This window comes from Canis lupus, chromosome 21 (assembly GCF_011100685.1).
Source record: "Canis lupus familiaris isolate Mischka breed German Shepherd chromosome 21, alternate assembly UU_Cfam_GSD_1.0, whole genome shotgun sequence".
Taxonomy (NCBI): Eukaryota; Metazoa; Chordata; class Mammalia; order Carnivora; family Canidae; genus Canis; species Canis lupus.
In genome coordinates this window covers 51536736-51563114 of record NC_049242.1, presented here as the reverse complement: position 1 = coordinate 51563114, position 26379 = coordinate 51536736, and the positions used below count along the sequence as shown (strand labels likewise).

At 41.5% G+C, this 26379-nt stretch overlaps 1 protein-coding gene across 2 annotated transcripts; it reads left to right on the top strand.

Annotated features, from left to right (window-relative positions):
* Positions 1–6488: 6488 nt before the first annotated feature.
* LOC476900 (membrane-spanning 4-domains subfamily A member 4A) lies at positions 6489–22501 on the top strand. Of its 2 annotated transcripts, none has more exons than XM_038568206.1 (7): positions 6489–6679; positions 10425–10584; positions 11709–11837; positions 15325–15381; positions 16542–16700; positions 18274–18375; positions 21345–22501. In XM_038568206.1, the coding sequence occupies exons 2-7, from the start codon at positions 10441–10443 to the stop codon at positions 21432–21434; spliced, it is 681 nt and encodes a 226-aa protein (XP_038424134.1). In that variant the 5' UTR covers positions 6489–6679; positions 10425–10440; the 3' UTR covers positions 21435–22501. The 2 variants fall into 2 exon arrangements, with proteins under 2 accessions (XP_038424134.1, XP_038424135.1); XM_038568207.1 differs by having other exon boundaries at positions 6491–6579.
* Positions 22502–26379: the final 3878 nt, after the last annotated feature.

Here is a 26379-nt window from a genome sequence, read left to right as displayed (position 1 = left end):
TGGCTCACTTAGGCTGGGGACACTCTAGGACGCTTACGTCCAGGCTCTCAGGGTAAAGACCTGAGAAAATGCCCCTGCGCTTCGGGCTTATCTCAGGCACCATCTGCTCTTTGCTACCGGACACACTGGACAAGATGTGGACCCCGAGTCCTGCCCAGGCGAGCCGCCAAGGGGCAGACAGCGGGCTGCAGACCGGGCTGCATCAGGGCCTGCACTTTGTGCATTAGGGCGCTCAGGTGTGCAGAAGTCACGGTCACAAGATTCCCGTGGGAGGTGGTATCGCTGGTGGGGGCAGGTGGGGGGGTCAGATCAGCTGCCCATCCTGACCCAGGAAGCCACAAGGACTAAGCATGGGCCCTAACTGGCGGGTAGAACGAGTCTCCTTCAGTTCCTTGCTTGCAGGATGAAGAGACAAAACCTCACCGGCCGGCCTGCCTTCTGGGTTCAGCAGCTGAGCAGAAACGAAAATTGGGCCTTCCCGGGGAATCCTGCCCTCTCTCCTCCCTACCCCCCTCCCCCCCCCCCCCCCCCCCCCCCCCCCCCCCCCCGCAACAGGCTCTGGGACAGGCAGCGGGTCTCTGGTTCTGGTTGTCTCTTGCCGCCTCTGGCCTTCTCTGCTCCCTGTTAGCTCCTGCCCCTGTGCTTTCCATACCCTTTTCCTAAAACTCATAGCAAGAGCTCACATCTTACTGAGTCAGGCTTCACTGGCCTATCAAATCGTTTCTATAGAGTGGATCTTAATAGCTCCTATGGTAAGAAAAAAATGTAACTCTGTGTCGGGACAGATGTGATCATTTTTCGACGTATACAAATGTCGAATCATCCTGCTGCACACCTGGAACCGATAGGGCGGCACATGTCAATTCTGTCTCAAAGAAGTACTGAAACGTAGAAATCCAACCTCATAATTCATTGGGTGAGCATTTGTGCTGGGAATGGCCTGGGGCAAGCAGCAATCAGTTCGCATTTGCCTAGAGCTTGACAGTTTACAAAACACTTTCAAGGATGCCTTGTGGCTCAGCGGTTGACCTTCTGCCTTTGGGTCAGGGCATGACCCCGGGGTCCTGGGATCAAGTCCAGCCTCGGGCTCCCTGCCTGGAGCCTGCTTCTCCCTCTGCCTGTGTCTCTGCCTCTCTCTCTCTGTCTTTCATTAATGGATGAATAAAAATTTAAAAATATATATATATTTAAAAATAAAACATATTATAATGATTGGCTGCTTGGGAATAGCAACTGTTTGGGTTAATGAATATACGATAGGAAACTTGAGATAACTGATCATTCTGGGTTCGGAATTTAGAGGAAATGAAACCGAGATATATTGTATCAAGCCACTGTAGTTGGATTTGGAGAAGTGCTAAGATATATTATTTAGCTTTTTGTGGAATTTATTTTTTCCTGTCCCAAAGTCACAAGATAAAATCCACTGTACCAATAATTTATTATCTCTTTTTTAAAATTTTATTTATTTATTCATGAGAGATACAGAGAGAGAGACAGAGATGCAGGCAGAGGGAGAAGCAGGCTCCACACAGGGAGCCCGACGTGGGACTCGATCCCGGGTCTCCAAGGTCACACCCTGGGCCAAAGGCAGACGTTAAACCTCTGAGCCACCCGGGGGTCCCCCTGTCTTTATAACTCTCGATAAAACAGAAGGGTTGGGGGAATTACTTGCCACAGACTGTTGATGTTTATTATTTTCTGTGAAACTCGGTGTTCAAAAAAAGTGATATTAGATTTCCCTGAAATTGTAGGCCTTTAGAATTCACCTTTTTTAAACATTTTATTTATATGAAATGTATGTATGTATGCATATGGTGTGATTGGTCTGAAAGACATCCTCTGAGAAGTTCAAGTAAAAACCTAATTTACTTAATTGGCAAAATGATTGCAAGGCAGTAAATGAGCAGAATTGAGTGAGCCGACAATGGTAAAGAGGACACTGTGGTGAGCGTACCTGGCTTTGGTGCTGGTGTGGGTTAGTTGGGCGACTGTCACTAAACAGACTGTCTATATGGGTCTCTAGCAGTTGTTTTATATATTAGTCATGAATAGGGACAAGTGTCTGAGGTTATTTATTAAACATTTTCAGAGTGATTTCCTAAGGAGAATACTTTTCTTTGCTGCGTATCTGCTATTTGCAGAACCATTTTTGTTCATCATCATAGAGGAAGCCCACACAGAAAAATATGCTGTGTTTGTGCTTTTAATTCGGAATTATGTAACACTAGAAAAAAAAAATCTTTTGTTAAAAGAAAGCAAAGCAATATCCTTCCTAGACGCTACATAATGAAGATCAGTGCTTAAATGTATCACCTCAACTTTACATGAACTCTGGGCTTCTAATATATTTGTCCTCACATTTTTCCTCTGCTCTAATCTTTAATACCAGATGTCTGAGGCTTTTCCTTTCTCTTTCACTGAGGCTGGAATTTAATTTCCTCTGATGATATATCTCAGTTCCCTCCTAAGGTATCACCTATATCCACTCCCTCCATTGGACTCTATTTTACTCAACCAATAGAATTCAGTAGAAATATCCCCAGGTGGTATCAGATACCTCTAAATGAAATATTAGGATTTTATAGGACTTCTCTTAGTTACTATTCATTGTGTTCTTCCAGAAGATAGTGAAGTTTCTGTCCCTTCTAAGCTTAATGATCCATGGAATCTACCCATTTCTATTTTACCCATCAAGGTATCTCAAGGGACTAGTTTTCAATCAAAACACTTTGGGAAATACCAGAATGACCCATTTTGAAACCAAGCAATAGTGGTAGAGGTGATCTTTGCCATCTGGTTGGGCTTGGCCAATGGCGGGAATTGGAGAATGGAAGGAGAGACAGGTTGAAGAATTTAATTATATAGATAGGAGTGACTTGCTATCTCTTGGAATTTTTCATTAATAATTGAAAATGATTAAAAAAAAACTCAGAGAAATGAGCCTGGTATTTAGCATACTTTCTAATTAAGAATATTTGCTGATTCTTATGTCCAGTGGTATCTATGGTTTTAACTTTCATTTTATTGATTACTAATGAAATGAAACCCATTTTCATATCTTTTTGTCCATTTGGGTATTATTTTTTGTGAAATGCCTGGACAAGTCTCTTGAACAATTTTCTGCTGAGTTGTCTCTTTTTAAGCTAATACTTATACGAGTCCTTTATATTCTGGGTATATATCATTTCTTGATTATACGTAAAAACTACCATTTAAAATTCTATTTTTATGGGTACTGTTTTTAACTGTATACACATTTAAAACCGTTCTATCTTTCTAGAGATTTTGACTATAGTAATAATTTTATAAGGATGTAATATTCCTCTTTTGCATCAGTAATACTTTCTGCTCTAAGGTTAACTCTGCATGATATCAAGAAGCCTTTGCTTTAGGATTTGTATGATACGACTTTTCTCATTCTTTAAACTATGTTGATTTATTAAGATTTCCTCTTTTAAATAATAAGTAATTAACTTTGGTCTTTTTTTTAAGGTGGTCTGAAATCTTTGTCACTTATACACATAATATATTTGCTCATATATTTGGAATGAAATCTACCCAGTACCCATCTATATTCGCCCAGTACCCATCTATATTGGCCTCCCTGGAAGAAATAAAAGTTCTAATTCTTATTAGAATTTGATAAATCAGTTATACATGCTGTGATTTTTTTTAGAGTTATAACTAAACACAGAATAAAAGACAATATAATCAGTAGATTAATTGAAGGGGGAACTATACTGATAAAAATACTCAGTTAAAAAATACACATATTGAAAATGTAGCAATAAAGGGGAGACAAGAGAATACAGAGCAGTTGCCAGAAAAACAGAAAAGGGTTTGTATGTTCCTTTGTTTATTTTTTTATTATTATTTTTTTGTATGTTCCTTTGTTTAATCTGGTTACTCTATTTTATGGTATTGGTTTCCTGAAATGCTGCTGCTAGTCACACTGTAACTTGGTAATAGCTTTTCATGTCAGCGCATATAGGTTCTGCTCACCCAGCCTGCATGTGATGATCGTGCACGGGAAGTAGCACGAAGTACCTGCAGGTAGACGGTGACTTGGGGGGGAGAGACCACCCTGCTTTTCTAAACCAAGTTGCCCTCTGATGCTCCACCATGAGAATCCTAGCCCTAGAGGATCTTCAATCCTCATGATTCTCCACTATGAGAATCCTAGCCCTAGAGGACGCAGTCAGGGCCCTGATTAGAGTGCCAACCCCACAATACCCGCCTCCCTACTCTCTCCTCTTCCTGTTATTTTGAAGGTTTGACGTGATTCTTGCCTCTGTTCTGCTTTCCCCCCGAGACCTAGGACTCACATCCTGGGTATTTGCCTGCAGCAGACCTGTAATTTTGTTCAGAAAACAGTTCTCAGACCTTGGTGGGGGCTGCACACGGTGGCGTGTGGTGCCTGGGTGAGGGAGACCCAGCTGTCGCCAACAGAATCTTTACAACGAATTAGCTAAAAAGCTGCTCTGGGCTCTGCCCTGCTCCCCTGCTGTTTGCAACTACTGACCCGGAACCTGAACTCTGTGTGTTCCCTCTCATTTCTATGGCAATTTTCTTTGCTTGCTTTGGGTAGAGAGATTCTACTCCCGCTTCCCTACATGACTTGTTTCTACTCCTCACTGTGTCTCCATGATTCCTCAGCGCTTGCCAGCTCCTGCTGGGCCTAATGATTGTGCCATCCCATGCACTCTGGGTGGGAGAGGGGGTTGACATTTGTCTCCAGTGCGGCATCTCAGCATCTCCTGTAAGGTCATGAAACTCGCCGTAGCCTCTGGCATCTGCGATGGCACATTTTCCTACTTTTCATAATACCTTGCGGAGCTCTCTTTCCACAGCCCTCTGGGAACTGGTTTCATCTTCTCTCAAAGGGTTTGGTCTTCTCTGTCTTCACCTCCAAGCCTGGGGGATCTCATCCTCCTGTTTGCAACAGCAGCCTGCTCTCCCTCGCTGGCTCCTGCCTGGTACCCAGTGCCGAACTGCCAGCCCTATTTGAAGGTCGTGACATAACCCAAACTAAACATGCCCCAAATTTTGCCGTTTGTACCTGTAACCCTGTCCCTGGCCATGTCCGTTGCCTTCAAGAATGGTCCTATCACTCACTCAGTTCCCTAAAGTAGAATCTGAGTGTCACCCTTTCCGCTCTTGCTCTTGATCCTGCACATCCATTCTTCCAGCAAGTAGGACCATGACGACTACCTAAGCGTCTCTCAGACTCCTGCACTTCTCGCCTTTCGGTAGCTCCGGTGCTGGTTCAAGTAGCCCTCATCTATTCTGTGCACAACCCGGGCTTCCGTCAGCCTCACTCTGGAACTCCAGTGTTATTTCTTCCTTTGTTTCTCTAGCTGGTGCCTAGGTTACCATCTCTGAAAGACTTTTTCTCCCTTCATTTTGGGAAGGATAACTCCAGAGGATTCCAAACAACACAATCTTTTGAATTTAGGCAAAACTGGATTTCAGCCTTACCTACAGCAACTCTGTGCACGTGCCTGAGCTCCAGTTTCAGCTTCCGTGAAAACAGAAGTAGACACACATCTGAAGTAAATGTCCGAACACAGAGTAAACATCCAATCAGTTTTAAATCTGGTGATGATTGCATTCATTAATGTGAAGACTTTATAAATTCTCATTACTAGAATACTTTCCAAAGCCCTGAATTGTCTGACTCCTCTTAAGGTCTGCTCCAGTGCTCTCCTTCAGTGATTAAGAAGCTCTTTCAGTTTCTTGAATGCACAGAGATCTCTTTTGCTCTGTGGTTTTTCTTCATTTTATTGCTTCTATTGGAATCTCCCCTCCCCTAACCCTCCTTCCATTCTCCTGCTAATTCATCAGGTCCCCACTGTGATGCTCTTTTAGGAAGTCTCCTCTGCATATTCAGACACCTTTCTCCTCCATACAAAATATCAATATCATATTACAAATGAGGAACCTTATTTTAGAGAAATAATAAGGCCGGGAGTAAATGGTTGGCTTTAGCTTTGTCTTAGTATCAGGCTCTTTCTATGATACAAGATGCCTCTTTGATTTAGAAATGTGTCTTATTAATCATTGCCATGCATCGACGTGTTGCTACTTCATAGGCATTCATCCCTGATGTTGGATTTTCATGTAAATAACATTCAAATTGTGTATATGCACAATACAGAACATGCAGTTCTGTAGGGAGTTGAGGAGAGGGGTGCAAATGTGTGAAGTTGTGAAGAGGAGCTTTTTAAATGAGTTTTAAATGCCATTAAATTAGTTTGTGTGTATAAAGACCTTTGAGCAAAGTCTGACCCATAGTAACTCCTTAATCACTGATTTCCACTGATATACACAGTGATTTTACACTATACACACACACTACCTACACAGTATTGTACCTGCTATTCTTTTCCTATAGAAGACTGTGTGAGGCTGTCATTGCTTGTTCAGCAAATTTCACAACAGACACCCACACCCATATTAGGGACACTAAATCAGTTAACGCTTCCGACACAAAAGAAGGAACCAGCTGTGCATCTCAGCACTGCCTTTGGGGTTCAGAAATACTCAGGAGAGGAATGCAGATTTGACCTGACCGAGGTGTGCAGCGGGGGCAAGTATTGTATCTGGGCTGAAGGCACTTGCCTGGGGTCTGCGACACTCACAAGACACGCTGCAGGCATTGCAGGCTTGAAGAAAGGTAGGGACATGCCTTCCTAGGCTCTGGGGCTGATGGTTTTCTCATCCACTGGTTCTAGGATCCCTGAGAGTGGAACGAGAGAGGATTAGGTCTCGTTTCAGAGCATGAGCTGGTATTCTGGGTCGGGGTGGGTCTAGTGCCCCTTTAAGTGTATGTTTGGGGGGTGGGGTTGCAGAGCATTCTTTGCTGCAGAGGACAGGGGTAAAGACAGGCTCCTAGAGGCTGATGTCGGATGAGGTTGTTTGATTCCTATATCCCTAGGCTCTTAAGAAGCCGAAAGCAATATTTTGCACTTTTCATTAGAAATTTTGTGTACTATTGAGTGGTCTTTACTCTCTGTCTCTGACATCGTTTTTATAATTGAGCATTCAGAAAGGACCTGCCACGTGCAGTGTATGCTGGAGATGATGTCATGTGAAGGTGAGGTGTCGCATCTTACGCGGCCCTGGGGTACACTGCGGCCTGACCTAGTTCTCCAACCATTTAGGGGCACCACTCGTGAGACACCAAGCCATAGACTAAAGCTGCCTGTGAGGAAGCCCCCTGAGCAAAGAGATTTTGTAGTTTCTTGTCATCCTTGGGATCAGAAAGTAGCTTGAGGCAACTGTGCCTAATGCAGTCATTCCTCAGATGAGGTCAGTGAAACCCAGGGAAGAGAAATGACTTATCCAGGGTCACACTAGGACCAGGAACCAGATGTCTTGATTCCTAGTCCAGACCTTCTCCCTGCTCAGTTTTGACTTTCCCATCATCATCCCCAAGCAACCATCCAAGGCCAGGCCTCCTTTCGTGCTTCTATTTTATCAGTTTGATAAATAGATAGATCGATAGATAAATAGAAATTGATTCCATTTATGATCACGCCCTGAAGGCAGAAGCTCAACCGCTGAGCCACCCGGTCTTTCCATTTGTACGAATTTTCTAAACCCTAATTTAAGTTCTTGTTATAGATCTATACAGCTCCATCTTCCATCTTCTTACATCAGTTTCATTAGTGTCTCTATAAGAATTTAACTGCCTCATCTAAGTTATCTCACTTATTGGCATATAGTTATTCATAGTATTCCCTTTTAATTCTTTTTCTTTATCTGTAAGATTGGTAATCATGGGGCAGCCCAGGTGGCTCAGCAGCTTAGCATCGCCTTTAGCCCAGGGTGTGATCCTGGAGACCTGGGATCGAGTCCCACATTGGGCTCCCTGCATGGAGCCTGCTTCTCCCTCTGCCTGTGTTTCTGCCTCTCTCTGTGTCTCTCATGAATAAATAAAATCTTAAAAAAAAAAAAGATTGGTAACATGTTGGCTTTTACATTCCTGATTTTAGTAATTTCTTCTCACAATTTTTCTTGTGATGTCTGAGTTTCCAGTTTTGTTGATCTTCTCAAGGAATCCCCCATTCCATGTAGTCATTGTGTTGTGGCTATTTGTCATTGCTGTTTGTTGTTGTTGTGTCGTGACTGCCAGATCTCTTCTGTGAAGTCTGTATTCTCTGTAATCTATACACATTAGAATTTATGCTTGATTAGTTTAATGGTCAGCTAATGATTTAACAGATAACTTTCTTTTTAAGATTTTATTTATTTATTCATGACAGATAGAGAGAGAGAGAGGGAGAGAGAGACAGAGACAGAGACAGAGACAAAGGGAGGAGCAGGCTCCATTCAGGGAGCCCGACGTGGGACCCGATCCAGGGTCTCCAGGATCACACCCCGGGCCGAAGGCAGTGCCAAACCACTGGGCCATCGGGGCTGCCCTAACAGATAACTTTTAGAGCCCACTCCCCTTAAGTCACCTACCCTTTTGTCTTAGGTCATGTATGTGTATGTTCATTGGACAACATTAATACTCCAGCAGTTAACAGCTCCGTTTCCTTTCTCTATAGCTGTTATTTCTTGCTTGCACAGAGCCCCAAGAAAAGCCATCATTGAGGAATTAGGGACTCCTCAGGTCAATCCTGAGCACACATACAACGTACACATGTGCATGGCCTTTTAGATTCCCAGGGATATAAGAATATATCAAGATATACTAAGATATACCAAGAATATTTCAAGATCCCTGCAAAAATCTCATTCCTGTGTTTTTTATTTCTTTTAACTATTTTTTTTGTAATCCAGCTTTTTCTTTACCAGAACTGTATCACTGCCACCGGAAGCTGTGAATTAAAAACAATTTCTGATGACTTCTTTTGACAAAACATTGGGGTTTGGACTTCTGTCACTGAATAAACCTTAAGTCCTAGCAAGTAAAGACAAGATATATGAGTAGAGCTTTCCCAGATGTTTTCCCAACAGGTCAAACAGTGACAAGTCTCTAGGGACGGGGATTTTTAAGGGACTTCTAATTTTGTTCAAACCCCATCACAGGCTGTACGGTGGCTGGTGTCTACAGCTGCCATGATTCTATGGCTTCTAGTTTTCAGGGCTACCACAGAATTGGGAGAGGGTAAAAGGAACAGGACAAGTTAAAACCTGACAAAGCTCAAAGAAAAAAAAAGGGGGAGGGGGAGAATCAATGAAACCAAGAGTTCGTTCTTTGAGAAGATCAACAAAATTGACAAGCTTTTAACTAAATTATCTAAAAAGATGAGTCAAATAACTAAAATTATCAGTCAAAATGGACATTAGTCTGGATTTTATAGAAAGAATAAGAGGATTATAAGTGAGTACTCTGAATAATTGGTTCCCCACAACTTGGATAACCTGAAGGAAATGGACAAATTTCTAGAAGCACACAGCCTACCAAGACTTACTCAAGAAAAAAGAGAAGGTCTGAAGAGGCCTGCTATTAGAAGGGAGATTGAATGAATAATTAAAAACTTTGCAACAAAGAAAAACCAAGGACCAGATAGCTTCACTGGTGAAATCTACTGAACAGTTAAAGAACGATTAACACCAACCTTTATCAAACTTCTCCAAAACATTCACGAGGAGGGAACACCCCTTAAGTCATTCTCCAAGGTCAGCATTACCCTGACACCAAAACCAGATAAAGACATGAGAAGAAAAACTACAGAATATTATCCGTACATCTATCGGTACCAATATCCTTAACAAAGAACTAAAATCCAAACTTGGCAGCATATTAAAAGGATTATATACCATGACCAGGTGGGAATTATGCCTAGAATGCAAGGATGGTCCAACATATGAAAATGGATTAATTAATATGCCACATTAACAGAATGCCATAAACAGTCAAACATGATCATCTCAATTGATGCAGAAAAACATTTGACAAAATTCAACATCCTTTCCTGATAAATCATATTTAGTAAAGGTGACTCTGAGGCAGTTTCCAGCTCTGAGTACATAACCGTGCTCCAAGGAGTAAACGGGGACCATAAAACACTTTCCAAACAATCGGAACACAAACGATTCCACGTAGTTTATTCCTATGATAAAAGTCATCTTCCAAGGGGGAAATGGTTGTAATCAGAGAGGGAAATCTGAGCGCAGACTTCATCTATTTGAGGGGCCCAGCATATTCACCTCAATTCTATCTAGATTCCCCTCTCTTCAGTTCTTTCGAGCATCTTGATGACACACGGCATCCTCTCTTCCCATGTGTCTTTGTCTCTCTGTCTCACTCCGTAAAGTGTGTCTTGTTCCACTTTCCCAGTGGCCGTTGCAATAACTACATTTTGCAAAGACGTTCTAATAGCTATTATAATAAAGCAAGGGAATGTAGACGACAGGTTGTCCTGGCATTAACAGGACCTCATCTTAAATTACATTTCTTCTTGTAGCTCCTTTTCTGCTGCCATGGCAACCATACAAGGACCAGAAGGGACCACACCAGGCACTGGCTCTGGTGTGTACCAGCCAGAGCAGTCTGCTATTCTACGATCACATCTGCATAAAGGGATATCAGAGAAGTTCTTGAAGGGGGAACCTAAAGCCCTTGGGGTAAGTGCGTTGCAGATCTGGAAGCAGACCAGTTGTGTTGTAAACTCATAGCTGATCAGTTTTGATGACAAATACTCAGTCCCATTAGCTTCAAGATAACATCAGCAAGCCCTAAGCATAATGGTATTTGATGTTCAGGCCCTATAACTAAAGAGTGATGCAATATTCTATTACATCCTGCTTCTGATCTCATCGTATTTAAAAAACTGTGACTTTGGGTCTATTCTGGGGTTGTGGGTGGTCCATGATAACTTTAATGTCAGCAGGGAAGAGCAACAAAAAATAAGGCCACATGCACACTAGCTGGTGTCCTCCCAACAGATCCTCCTCATATCTGATGCTCCAAGTGTTACTATCTCTGGGAAATCTCCTTAGCCTACTCCTCAGAGGATGAAAAGTCTTATTCTCTGTGCATTTCCTTCTGGCATATCAAGAGGGTGAGCCTAAAAGAAATGGACAGTTTAAAGAAAGACAGATTAGTGCAAGTGGAAGGAGAGTGACTACAGAGGTTGATCTCTTCATCCATCCATCTTTTGATGGACACCAAGGCTCCTTCCACAGTTTGGCTATTGTGGACATTGCTGCTCTAGCCCAAGCTTTAAACCAATGGGACAAAATCATTATGACCCTTTGTATCCTTTTGTTTCCATGGGATAATTATACTCCAATGCTTCTATTTTTAGACCCCTGTACTTACTCATGTCCTCAGGGCCCAGATGTCAAGAAAAGATCATAGTGTTCTTTATCTTCTCCTGTACACATGCTCCTTCCTTCACATTATTTTTCCTTGCTAGAATATTTCCTAATTTCTGGATCATTTCTCTCTGAGCGTGTGCAAAGGAAAGCAAGAGCTACAGTAGAAGTAGCGTCACAGGGGTCAGTAAAGCACCTGTGGGTAGGTCCTGGTGCACTCTTTTTACCTTGAAAATGACTGGGTCAATAGAAATAGATATCCCAGGAGACAATTTTAGTACGTTAATGTATCCATACTCCTTTATATGAAAGAAAGGTAACAGGAAAATATCAAGGCCATCAAACTATTTCAAAAGATGCAGAAGAGGGGTAACTTAGTGATTGGAAAGGGGGTGAGATATAATCAGATTTACTTTCTTCGTCATTTCTAGGTTGTGCAGATCCTGATTGCCCTGATGGTCCTCAGCTTCACAATAGTACACCTGAGTATCACATTGCCGTTCAAAGAAAGCAGTCTTTTGGCAGAGCATGACTTGTTCAGAATAGTGGGGTCACTGATGGTGAGTAGAATAGCTCCTGATATAGGTGGAGACAACCTAACGTAGTTGTTAATATCCTGAGCTTTGGAATCATACCCCAACTCTATTTTATAGTTCTATAACTTTGAGAAAGATATTTAATCTCCTTTTGACCTAACCGTATCACATTTAAAGTAGGAGTAATAAGACTCCTAGAACACTGGGATGATTAAATATTTAGTATGTATCAGGATATATTACGGTTGTATGTAGCAAAAGACCCAAACCAGAATGGATTAAACATTGAAAGCATTATTATTTCACAGCAAGAAACCCAAGGGCTAGTCATTTCCAGCGTTGGTTCAGGAGTGCAAGGACCTCATTGCTGATGACTAGCATATCACACCCGATTTCTCTCATCGTTCACCAATGTTTTGTGCACATAGATCCTTTATATTCCCAAACCAACTCTGGGCAAAGGTAATGGATTTGCCTTTGTTGGCTTGGACTAACTGGGACTCAGTTCTCAAGTAGGCTGGGAAGGCTTCACTGAAGCTCATGAACAAAATGAGTTCATTAACAAGAAAGCATAGGAGACATGGCTGGTATGCAGGCAATTTATAGTCAGCTATCAAATCCTAGCAAATGGAGCTGCTATTGGATTGCTTTTATTTCAGAAATTTAAGAACAATTGAGTGAAATTTTAAGAAGTAAAAAGTTTTCCCTCCACATAACATGCAAGAGAGTTTCTCTGCAAATTAAGAGTGCTAACAGGATACAGCTCTCAAGCGACAAGAGGAAAATAAATGTATACACTGGTTTTATGTTAGAAGATTGTAGTGTTGAAGTGTTTCCATTTATCTACAAAGTTGAGGATGTGAACGTGTAGAGTTTTATTATAGACTTGGCTTTTTGCTCCCCCTGCCTGCTTACAGAAGTGCAAGATTTGAAGAGAAGCATTTGCAGTGCTACTTCTGTGCCGCTGTACAATGCTTTACACGTCTGATGAGACTAATGTCAATAATGACTTTTGTTCAGTGCTTACCGTATTCTGAGCACTCTTCTAAATGCTTTGTATATTCAATCCCATTTGTGCAAGCATCACAGACTTCTGAAAAAGGCTTTACCTTTGCCCTCATTTTGTGAATGAAGAAACCGGGTCTTGGAGAAATTAAGTGATTTGCCCAAGATCACCCAATTATTTGGTACGGGAATCAGGGCTCAAACAGGGTCGTTCTGATTTCAATCTTGCAGACATTAGCCACTCTCATTTTCTGCTTCCCCTTTAATTTCCATTTCAAGACCACTTTGGAAACCACTTCTCCTAATTTATGTCCTTCCTCTCCACATGTTCAGTAGATTTCCAGGCACTGCAGGAGCTACGTGTGCCAACTGAGCTATCACTCAGACCGTCGTAGTAATCCCACTAGATGAGCTTTTGCTTAGTTTGTGGAACATTTTTGCTGCTACCTTCCATCATTCTTCCAACCTTGTTTCCAAACCTCACTTGTGATGTGCTTCCCTTTACTCTCTTACATAGCACAACAACCAATACCAAGAACTAATTACAAATATCTCTTACTTTTGGTGATTTAGTCTCCAGTGCAGCTAGACATCTTTCACCAGGATGAACACTAGACAATTATTCCCACATGAGTCTATCTGCTCAAGGTTTCGTTTGTAGACTTTGGAACATTGTAAAGTTTTACTCCTCTCCATTACTTGTAGTCCCTGTTAATTTTTTTTTTCTCTCAGAAACTTTATACATTTTTTGCTATGATGAGTGAAGTCCTCTTATTAAATCCTGTCTTTAAACACTCAAATACAGGGGCACCTGGGTGGCTCAGTCAGCTAGATGTCTGACTCTTGGTTTCAGCTCAGGTCATGGTCTCAGTGTCATGAGATTGAGTCTCGCATTGGGATCCCCATTCCTCGTGGAGTCTCCTTGAGATTCTCTCTCTCCCTCTCCACCCCTTCCCCAACTTGTGTGCTCTCTTTCTCAAATAATTAAACAAATCTTTACCAAAAAATCCCCACTCACATACAAATATATATGTTTTTAAATATAATTTATGAATATAATGTTCTTCCTATGTGTCTTACCAAATTTTCTTAGAGTTACACTAGCCTTTAATTCATATTCTTGGAGATCTGCAGCAGAACATATTTGAATAGCAGTAATGTAACCATTTTCCTCAAATATATTTCTTATATAGTTATTTTGGTTGATATATTAAGAAGAGTAATTAACACATGTTCATCTACATATTTCTCTTGACTTTGACTTTAAAGAGATGGTCCTAGTGTTTCCTCCTTAAATATGATAAAACTGAGACAAGTATTCCATCATATTATCATATTATGGAAAATGGAACTCTTCATCTTTTATCAATCGTGTTGAAGTCACTAATAATGTTGAATTCTATGTCTTAACATTGTAAACATAAATAACAATTAGTATGTGAATTTTCTCCTTAAATCTGTGTTTATAAATTGTAATAATACTCAATGGTAAGAAACCTGCACATTTGAAGGAATACGTCACATTGTCATGATTCATTTCATATAATATGATGGATGATTCTCCCTGCTATTTCTTTTTCCAGAAGTGACTAAGTTTAACTTTACCATCTCCATGTCTTGGTCTTTAGAAATGGTTTGAAGAAACGTACCAAGCTGTTTCCTTCCATCAGTCTTTGTCTGATATTAAGATACAATTTTTGAAACTCTTAAAATCAAATTTGGAAAGCAAACCCAGAAATTCAAACATCAAATAGTTTAAGGCAGGGGGTCCAATTGCTTGATTCCACCTGTTTTAGCTCAATGGACAGTAATTACCCGACTGATGGAGTCAAATGGAATAGTATATTATAATTTTTAAAAAATAATCAGCATCGAATATGGAATTCGAAACATTCTTTGCTACTATTTCATTTATAGCCTTTTTCTAAAGACTTTATTTATTTATTTGAGAGAGAAAGAGTGAGCGAAAGAGAGCACAAGCAGGGAGGAGAGGCAGAGGGAGAGGGAGAAGCAGACGCCCCGCTGGGCAAGGAGCCTAATGTGGGGCTGGATCTCAGGGCCCTGGGATCATGACCTGAGCTGAAGGCAGACACATAACCGACTGAGCACCCCAGGGATCCCTGTGTATAACTTTTAATAGTCACTTTAAATAAAAACGATGTGTAGTTTCTTTTCTGCTATAAACTCGTAAATTTTGGTAGCATATTAGGGTTCCTTCAGGTCAGGAATTTAGAAGCTTTCCTTTTATTTCAAGGCCCTCAAACAGTTTAAATGACATTGCACTTATGTTTTCGAAAGGCTTGATGAATTCCCTTCTGAATCCATCTCATAGAATTTCTCTGTTGTTTCTGGGAAAAGAGGAGAGTTATTTATAATCTTTTGTGTTTCTCCAATATAACTGGTCTGTTTTGCGTACTTATCACAGGTAGGGATAAGTTTCAGGAGGTCTTGGCTTCAAATATTTGTTTAAAGTTTTTTTGCCTGCATTTTTTTCTCTTGTTACTAGTTTATTACTTCAGGGTCCTTGTCAGTTGCAGCCGGCAATAGAACTACGAAAGGTCTGGTGAGTCACGTTTCCTTTCTTTATCTATCAGTTGCTTATTTTGGTCCCAAAAGAAGAAGGACTAACCAAGTATGTACTCTACAAGAGGAGAAAATAGATTGTTTTTTGAAACTCGGGAGAGATGGTAAGTTTTGCACAGTTGCATTGGTCTTTCAGAAATTGTCCTAAAAACCTGGCTAGTCAGAAAACTACTCATATGACATAGACTAGTTTGAGGAAGTGGCTGCTGAGTCTTTCTGAAAATACAGAGAATTCCTGAAAGGGAATGTCAGATGGGCCAGCAGACCTTGCAGCTTGAGATCCAGGCCATGACAGTGGCACCGAGTGCTGGTGTGGCATGATATTTATTGACCTATTGATTAAAATGTATCTTCTAACTGTATTTGGAAAGGATTTTCATTTAGTTTGCAATCGAGAGGAATTCACAATAAGGCTATTCAATAAGGAAATGCGAATTTAAAACCTAACTTTCATGCCAATGTCTTTCGCAAAGCCCAAAAAGACAAAGGCCCAGATTTCATCAACTATTTTTGCTGGCAAACGACCATAATTGAGGTTTTTTTGCTCAAAGGATAGAGATCAGCCCGGAGCACGATCTCCATGGGTTTTCCAAATCTGACCTCAAGTGTCTCTCTAGCATCCGGTCCGGGTAGAACCACTAAAATCTCCCTTATGCTACAGCCACACTAAACGTCTCATGGTTTCTTGGATAATTTTAGTTCTTAGAATAAGCCTCCAAGGGAAGAGAATGCAAAAAAAGGGAATACAGAGCAGAGGGAGGTCACCCACCAAAAGCATGGAGGCGTGCGAGACAAGAAACATGGAGAAACTAGTGTGTGGTCAGGCACCCGAAGCAGAGCACGGAGGAGCTAGGCAAGGAGCTGGGTGTGGACATCTCTAGCCAACATGGAAAAAAGAGTTTCTCCTCTTGTGCTGGTGTCATCGGAAGGATTCAAGCTTGAAAACCACAGGGTCATATTGCGGTCTGTGCAGGAAACTAGCTGGAAGAGCTGTGAGAGGAGAGACAAGTGAGGGGACAGTAGAGAACTCAAGATAGAACAGCAGGGCTGTGGGGGTAGAAGCTGTGGGTGTGAAGTGCTTGATGGGGACACCCTTGTGGATGCCACTGGATTGTTGAATTGATTTTCCTTCCTTCCCAGATCAGAAGCAGCCTGGGAGTAAACATCGCCAGCTCTATCTTGGCCGTAATAGGGGTCTTTTACAATGTAATCCATTTGGATAATTTTAAATATAATTTCTTTGCGTGCCGCCAAAACACAAAAACAGGAGCCTGCCTCACATTCCTGGTTATTTTAATGGTGAGTGCCTCCTCATCTCCCGGGATACTGGGACGGAAGCAAGTCATGGGAGCCCTGGCTCTGGCAGATGTAACACTCCGTAGTTCCTGACTGGTGAATAAATCACTTTGAAACTGAAAATGATTGCAAAAAAAGGGCAATCTTTCTTTAAGAGCTGGGCCCGCATCTCCTCTTTCTCTTTGTTTCTCCGGATGCGATGAGGGAAAGTGAGAAGAAAGCTCATAGTCATGGAACACCTACTCTCGCTGGTCAGTGCACTAAGCATATTGCCGATTTGTTTTCCTGTTTAATTTCAAAGCACCAACTCTGTTATCCACCCTAAAGGGGGAACCCGATGTCAGTCCCTCTGCATCCCCAGGGCTCCCCGATGGAGTCTCCTGGTTTTCGAATAATAGTAAAGCTGTTTTGAACATTGTCCAACAAGTGGCAAATCAGCCATTATCCCTCTGCACATCTCTGGATGTTCTCGCAAGATCGAGCACCTCCCAGCCTCAACGTCCAACTCTTAGCAAATTCTCAGTTCCCAGCCTGTATCTCACTACTGCTCTGCAGTACTTGCCCTCATGTAGATGTTCTGCTAATGGCTTATTGCTCCAACTTGCTACTTAAGCCGGACACTGTAGGTCCTGGAGCTGTAGGCCTCTGCATAAGGGAAGGGAGCGAGTGTTCCCGTGGCACAGACCTGGCCAAATGAAAATGAATCTTTGTTACTAAAAGGCTATACACACTGTCTATTAGCCATTCTCAGCACAAGTTCCCTGTTCTCTGTCGTCCATGCGAGCTCCCTTCTGGCCTCTCTGCGTGCTGCTCAGGTAGTTCTGTCTCACCGCCCCTCGTCTTCACCCCGACCTGGAATCTTAGCATTCTTCTAGGTTCATTCTGGCTCTTCTTCGTCCCAGGCTAATCCCAGACGAGTCCTGCGTGCTGCCTAGTCACAACAAAATAACCCCTTGACTGTCTGCTAAACGAATGCGTACTGCCCCTTGAGGTCTCTAACGGTGCTTAGAGTAGGCAAGCTTATTTCTTGCCGCTTACTCAGAATAAGAGAGTTTCTTCAGAGAACTTGGATTTCCCGCCCGCACGGTCACGCAGTTAGGAACTGGGGAACAGGATGAGATTTCTGAGCATTCCTGATTCCAGCGCTCCCGTTCATGCTCGTACTTAAAACCGTTCTCGTGGTTTGTCCTCCTCTCTGCTTCTCCCCCACTCACTGTCCCTCCTTTCCCTTTTAACCCCTTTCACTATTTCTGACATTCCACGTGTGAGTGAGACCACTTGATGGTTGCCCTTCTCCGACTGACTTATTATCTCACTCAGCACAATTCCCTCCAGTTCCATCCACGTTGAAGCAAATGGTGGGTGTCCGTCCTTTCTGATGGCTGAGGAACGTGGAACATTCCACTGCACAGACCACAGCTTCTCCATCCGTTCCTCTGTCGGAGGACATCTTGGAGGAGCCAGTTTTTTCTGACCTCCGGCCAGTGCTTCTCCTTTAGCCTTGTAATCAGACGGGCAGTGTTTTCATCTTGTCATCTCTAGTCCTCACGTATCCCTGTTATAAATCTGTCCCCAGGGCCTGGATGTTACAGTGATCCTGCTAAACGTCCTTGAGTTCTGCATCGCTGTGTCCCTTTCTTCCTTTGGGTGCAAAGTAACCTGTTGCCATACTGACGAGGTGGGTACTGGGCTTGTCTTTAGATTTCCCTGGCCCTACGTTCCAAGGACCCAGAGGCTTAAACAACACCCATCTATGACTTCCCAGTTTCCATGGGTGAGGAGCGTGGGCACAGCCCCACTGGTTCCTCCGCTCAGGGTCTGATAAGGCAGGGGCTGCGGACTCAGCTGAGGCCTCTGATCCTCTTCCTTTTCTTTTTTTAATAAATTTATTTTTTATTGGTGTTCAATTTGCCAACATACAGAATAACACCCAGTGCTCATCCTGTCAAGTGCCCCCCTCAGTGCCCATCACTCAGTCACTCCCATCCCCCCGCCCTTCTCCCCTTCCAACCCCCCTCTGATCCTCTTCCATGCGAATGTGTGGAATGAGTTTCCTTTTTTTTTTTTTTTTAATTTTTCAATCCTGTTTATTTTATTTTTATTTTTTTAAATAATAAATTTATTTTTTATTGGTGTTCAATTTGCCGACATACAGAATGGGTTTCCTTTCAGCTGAGCAACTCACGACAACTGCCTTCTACTTTTGAGGCCGCAAGAGAGTGTAAACCCCCGATGCTTTAAGATTCCTTTCAATACTTCATGTCATTAGGTCAAGCCTGCCCAGAATAACGCCCTTTTTAAAATAAGGTATGATTGATGTACAGAGTTATGTTAGTTCAGGTGTACAGCTTAGGGATGTGACGATTCTGTTCAGTTCCCAGTGCTCATGGCAGTAAGTGCTCCTGTCACCAGGCAAGGCTATTACAGTATAATGGACATACTCCCTACACCGTACTCCTCGTCTTCACAACTGCTTTATTTTATAACTGAAAGTTTCTACCTCTTAAGCCCCTTCATCTATTTTGCCCTTTCCCCCACCCACCTCCTCTCTGTCAACCACCAGTTTGTTCTCCATTTAAAAATCTCTTTGTTTGGTTTTTTAGATTCCAACTGTATGAAATTGTATGGAATCTGTCAGTCCCTGCCTTACTTCACTTAGCATATTAACTTCTAAGTCCATTCATCTTGTCAGAAATGACAAGATCGCATTCTATTTTATGGCTGAGTATTTTTCCAGCATATATATATATATATATTTCCAGCATATATTAAAAAATATATCCAATATCATATACCTGCCCATCTCGTTCATCCGTTCATTATCGATGGATACTAGGGTTACTTCCGTATCCTGGCTATTGTAAATGCTGCTGTAATAAACATAGAGGCACATATATCTGGATCATCTGGTATTTCTATTTTTAATTTCTTGTGGAACCTCCATACTGTTTCCTACACTGACTGCACCAATCTACTTTCCCCTCAGAGGAGCAGGAAAGGAAGCTCCACATCCTCGCCAGCACTTATTTCCTGTCTTTATGATACTGGACATTTTCACAGGTTTATTAGGTGATACCTCTTTGTGGTTCTGATTTGCGTTTCCCCGATGATTAGGGATGTTAAACATCTTTTCCTATTGCCCGTCTGTGTGTCTTCTTTGGAAAAAGATTTACAGAATCATGTCCTTTTTGATAAACTCAAAGTCAACTGCTCAGGAACCTGCTCACAGGTGGCATCCCATCATATACAAGCAGGGGTCCCACCCATACTCAAGCAGGGGGAATCACACAGGGGCATCATCATAGCATCCTGCCTACCACAACCAATAGAGACAAACTAATTTTCTCCATCCTTAGTCCCCCAGAGGGCCCCTTCTCTTAGCCCGGGTCAGAGAATTCTTCCCAATGGAGACGTCCCTGAGAGCGCCAGGTTTTGCTGCATTATCTCATCATAGCAACCTTCCCTGGACTCACTGAAAAGTCACTGTTTCAAACGTCTTGGCCTGTGCGTGCACACCTGCCCACCTCTTACCCAGAGATCTGCAGAAGATCCTCCTGGTCACTGAAAGAACATCACCCAGAGAGGGAGGATAGGCAAATGGGAGGAGAGAAGAGACCGGGAGCCAGTAGGCGGAACAGGACAAGGATATTTTCCGAGAATTGAATGAAAAGGCCAAGAGTCGCTCGTTACTTTTATCATCCAAAGGCAAATCATAAAATAGTAATAGTTTGTTGAGATTATTTTCTTCTCTTGCTCCTCTCCACCATTCTGTACCTCTTTACCTTCTTTTGAGGCTTCCACGCTGCACCACACCTCCTGCTCCCCAGAAGAGAGATGGACTAACTCTCTTTGTGGAATTCCGCATTGTAAGAGCCTCGAAGTCAGAGTTTTCAGCAATTCCTAATGACCTTGTAATTTCATTAAGTGAAGCATTGCATTTGCATTGACCAAAACATCTCCCCAACGAGGCAAATTCTTTAGTAACCTTCCTATCATAATGTCTAGGCCTGCTTTCCCTTCTGCTCCTGGAGTTACAGAGGTGGGAAAGGCTGTTCCCACAAATCTCTTGGTGTGAATCCAGAAGGGCAATGTCTTTGAGGCATTAATGCTGAAGTTTCTTCTCTTCCTGGTTCTATTTACCACCGCACCCCCCCCCCCCCACACACACACACACACTGCATTTCACACTGAGTCTGTGGAAGAAAGACCAGCATTTTTCTTAGTTTGCTGGTGGGTTCCTGCCTTTCTGGGTCAATGTGGTTTTGAAATGGTTGGGTCTTGGTCAAATCATGATCTGGGTATGTTGTTGCCATCAGTGTAAACAACCTGATTTGGAAAAAGAGCTCTAGATTTTCCATTACCCCTTGCTTTCCAACTCGCGGGGCACCGTCATTCACATGTAAGATCAGTCCACTCACAGGGTCACAGCAACAGCCAGCAGCACCTCATGCCAAGAGCTATCACTGCATGTTTTTCCAAGATCCATTCTGAGCTCCAGAATGCCAGAGAAACCCCACCAAGTTGACTGGAGACCCAATTCAGAGAAGAAAAACCAGACTCTGATAGTAATGCCACTGTGTGGACAGGAAAGGGAAGCCCTGAGGTGTTTTGATCGACTCACCTATGACATTCTGATTGATTTCACAGATTGTGTGGATTATGCCATCAAATCCTCATGTGGCAGAAACAGCAGCTCCTGCACCATTTGCAGCAGGTTTGATGCCACCAACAGACTGACAACCAAATGTTCCAGAAAATCCATCCTGAGAATTGTGCAAGAACCTCATTTGGGAAAATACCAGAATCCAACTCTGCTTTCTACATATATAAAAATAAGTGTGTACACACACACAGAGACAGACACACACACACACATAAAATTCAGAATCACATTTCACTTTCCCCTGAGAACTCAACAACTCACTTTACTGGCTCTTTATCAACAGTAGCAGAAATTAGTGATTAAATCATGCATTTAATGAGTCAATGGTGCTTGTAAGTTTTTATCCATTGGGGTGCCTGGTGGCTCAGTCAGTTAAGCATCTGTCTCTTGATTTTGGCTCAGGTCATCATCTTGGGGTGGTGAGATCAAGTCCTGCATTGGGTTCTATGGTGAACATAGAGCCTACTTGAGATCCTCTCTCTCCCTCTCCCTCCACCCCTTCCCGCTCATGCTCTTTCTCTCTAATAAAAAAATAAAAGTCTTTATCCATCTTCAGAACTCTATATTAGGACATTAAATTGGTAAATTAGATTCAGCAGCAGAAGGTTAAAAGGATATTGCTGAAATGAGGGCTCCCTAAAGATGACATTTTTCTCCTTCCCTGGCCAATACCCCGACTCTTGACTTTCTTCTCTCACCTGTGGGAATGCAAGGTTTTTTTTTACCTTCAGAATATTGAGATGCATAGCTTTCTCCTCTCCTTCCTTTTCCTGTTTTTCCTCTCCCATAGAAAATACCTTCTAATACACATTCGGTCCTTTGAAGCACACAGACCATGATTTGAATATAAGTAAACGTAGAGTAAAAATCATTTCGTGGATCAGATTTCATTTATGTTTTCTATCTCTCTTCACCTTTCTCTCCTCCCTCCTTCCCTACTTTCTCTCTTTCAATCTCTTTCTCCCTCTCCTTCTGCCCCCCCGGATTCTCTCTCTTTTATAGGACAGAATTATTATCTTAATCAAATCTATATCTCGTGCCATATATGTGATTGTGCAATACATGCTATTTCCTCAATGCTCATTAAATACAATTTATGTATATAGAGCAAAAATAAATTCAATGAAATTAGAAACAATAAGTTCATGTACTGCCTAGTTCCTAGTCATATCTGATATGATGGAAAGAGACTAAGCGGTGTAAGTGGTGATATCAGGAAATACAGAGTGGTGATAAACTAGGGGGGGTTTGTTAATCAGACAACACTGGGTTTCATCTCTAAAATTCCATAACTCCCATTTGCCATGAACATGCCACCAAATGCCTCTGTGCTTCCTATTTCTGTTCAGTAAAACAGAAAAAATATCACATGGCTTGTGATAATATTGGTAGAGTAACTACTACTCTGGCTGGCAGAGGCTGAGCCATAAAGTCTTAATATACACTGACACGAATATACATGTGCATGTGTATTATTGGCATATATATCCATTCATTGCTGTTTTATTAAACACATATTTATGGGGGCACCTGGGTGGCTCAGAAGTTGAACAACTGCCTTTGGCTCAGGTTGTGATCCTGGGGTCCTGGGATCAGGTCCACATCAGGTTCCACGCAGGGATCCTCCTACCTCTGCCTGTGTCTCTGCCTCTCTCTGTGTGGTATTAATAAATAAATGATAAATAAATAATATTTAAGAAAGTAAAAAATAAATAAACCCATATTTATAAAGTACCTATGATGGGCAGGCATCAAGAGAGTGATGTGCCGGGCAGCCCGGGTGGCTCAGCGATTTAGTGCCACCTTCAGCTCAGGGTGTGACCCCCGGGGTCCCAGGATCGAGTCCCATGTCGGGCTCCCTGCGTGGAGCCTGCTTCTCCCTCTGCCTGTGTCTCTGCCTCTCTCTGTGTGTCTCATGAATAAATAAATAAAATCTTTTTTTTTTTTTTTTTTTAAAGAGAGAGGCTGATGTGCCTTATCTCATGTAGGTTAAAGTTATGGGGCAATGCATAGTTGAACATATAAATAATCAGTCAAAATATTTTCATGTGTTGTTAGAAGCTATGATGATGAACAGCTTGGTGGGCTAACAATGGCTGGGCAGGGGTTGGACATTAGAGCACCAGGAAAGTTCTTCCTGAGGTAGTAACATTTTCATTATGTCAGAAATACTATCATTGCATTTTTATGGACATTCGCTTTCTCTTTCAACTTTTAAACTTTTTTCAGCTTTATTGAGGTATAATGGACAATAAATTATATATATGTAAGGTGCACTCTGCGATGTTTTCATATACGTATATATTGTGCAATGATTATCACAAAGCTATCACCTCACAAAATTGCCTTTTATATATATAATTTTTTTGTGGTTAGAGCACTTGAGATCAACTCTCTTAGCAAATTTCAAGTATCTATTTTATTAACTGCAGTGAGCGTGCTGATCCGCAGAACTCACTCATCCTGCTTCACTGAAACTTTGTACCCTTTGACCAACATCTCCCCATTCTCCCACTCCCCAGCTTCTGGCAACTCTCATTTTTCTCTCTGCTTTTACGTGTTTGAATTTTTCAAATTCCACATGTGAGTGAGACACACAACATTTGTCTTCCTGTGTCTGGCTTAATTCACTTAGCATAGTATCCCCCAGGCTCAAACTGTTGTCGCGAATGGCAAGATTTCCTTCTAAGCCTGATTTCCATATGTGTGTATGTAATACATGAACATACATGCAGACATCTCTTTATCATTCATCCACTGGTGGACACTTAGCCTGTTTCCATTTCTTGGCTATTGTGAATAATGCTGCAGTAAATGTGGGAGTACAATTCTTCTGTGAGACCATGATTTAATTTTCTTAACTATATGCCCAGAGGCAGGATGGCTAGATCATACAGTACTTAATTTTTAATTTTTTGAGGAATCCGCGTACTCTTCCATAGTGACTGTACTGTTGCAACCCAACAACAACGCACAAAGGTTCCCTTTTCTTCACATCCTCAACAACATTTCTTCTGTTGTTTTGATAGTAGTCATTCTAACAGGTGTGAGGTGATATTCCATTGTGGTTTTTGCCTATTTCTGATGGTTAGTGATGTTGAGCATCTTTTCTCATTCCTTTTGAGCATCTTTTCTCATTCCTGTTGGCCATTTGCAAGTCTTCTTCGGAGAAATGTGTATTCAAGACTTTTGCCCACTTAGTAATCGGGTTATTTGGGTTTAGAGTTTTTTTTTTTTTTCTTGTTGTTAATTTGTTTTGTTTCTGTTTGGGGGTATTTTTGCTATTGAGTTGTTGGAGTTCCTTATGTGTTTCGGAAATTAATTATCCAATGTATATAACAGATGTAGTGTTTGCAGATATTTGTTCCATTTCATACTTGTCATTTTGTGTTTTTCTTTGCTGTGTCAATACTTTTTAGTTTAGGTGCAGAAAAAGAATTTGACAAAATTCAGCTTCACTTCATGACAAAAATTCTCAAAAATTAGGTTTAGAAGAGGGGTGTCTGGCTGGCTTCCTCAGTAGAGCATATGACTCTTGATCTGAGGTTGTGAGTTTGAGCCCCACATTACGTAGCCCCACAATTAGGAAAAAAAAAACAGAAATAAAAGACATAAAAATGGAAAAGAAGAAGTAAATGGTCTGTTTTAGATGCTATGATCTTATATATAGAAAACTCTAAATACTCCACCAAAAATTTCTAGAACTAATAAGCAAATTGACAAGTTATTGAATACAAAATCAACTTACAAAAATCAGCTGTGTTTCTAAGCACTAACCATTGTCCAAAGGAAATTAAAAAAACAATCCCATTCACAATAACATTGAAAAGAATAATATACTTAGGAATAAATTTAACCAAGGTGATGAAAGATTTGTACACTGAAGTGGTACCTTGATGGTGCAGTTCATTAAGCATCCAACTCGATTTCAGCTAAGGTCATGATCTCAGGGTCACAAGATCAAGCCCTGTGTTGGGTTCTCTCTCTCTCTCCCTCTCTTCCTCTGCCCCCCCTTCCCTGCTCACACACACTTTCTCCCTCCCTCTCTCTCTCGCGCTCTCAAAAAAAATATTTTTTCTTGTTGTTAGAGAACTATAAGATGCTGATGACAGAAAATGAAGAAGACACAAATAAATGAAAGGATACCCTGTGCTTGTGCATTGGAAGAGTTCATATTGTCAAAACATTCATACTGCTCAAAATGACCTGCATTATCAATGGGATCTCTATCAAAATTTCAATGGCATTTTTCATGGATATAGAAAAAAAACATACAAAAATTGGAACCCGAAAAGATCCAAAATAGTCAAAGCAATACTAAGCAAGAAGAAGAATATTTTCTGATTTCAAATATATTACAAGTTTACAGTAATCAAAAGAGTTAGTACTAGAAAAAAGACTGCAGACCAATGGGACAGAATAGAGAGCCCAGAAATTAATCCATGCTTTTATGGTGAATTGCTCTTTGACAGGGATGCTTAAAACATACAAAGAGGAAAGGACATTTATGACAATGTAAGGCCTCCCTCCCTCTACACCAATCTGTCCACCTTCTGCAGCTTTTCAGACTGACAATAGTTAGTAAAAGCCAATTAAGAAATTCCCTTTTCTGGTTGAAGATTGGACAGTGATCTAGCAAGGTCCACTAAGGTGGAACCTCAAAACCATTGCTTTTATGTTAATACAGATATTCTATACGTATTGCTGGTTATCAGTGTAGATACCGATAGCCTGGCTTCTTACTGGCAGATGTGCACAACTATAAAGGAACTAGATTTAAGGTGAAATTCAATAAAGAAAAATAATGATAAACAGAAATAAGATGGTCTTTGATTCCATGATTGAGAAGCTATATCCTGAAGCTTGTTTTAACTCTGTTATGTAATGAATAATGTCTATGGTTTAGGCCATTTCAGTTGATTCCCTTATTAGTTGTAGCATAAGTGTTTGTCATTCTTCTATGAGTTACTTGTTCTTTTCCTATTTCTTTTTTATTTATCATGTATATGTATTTTCATA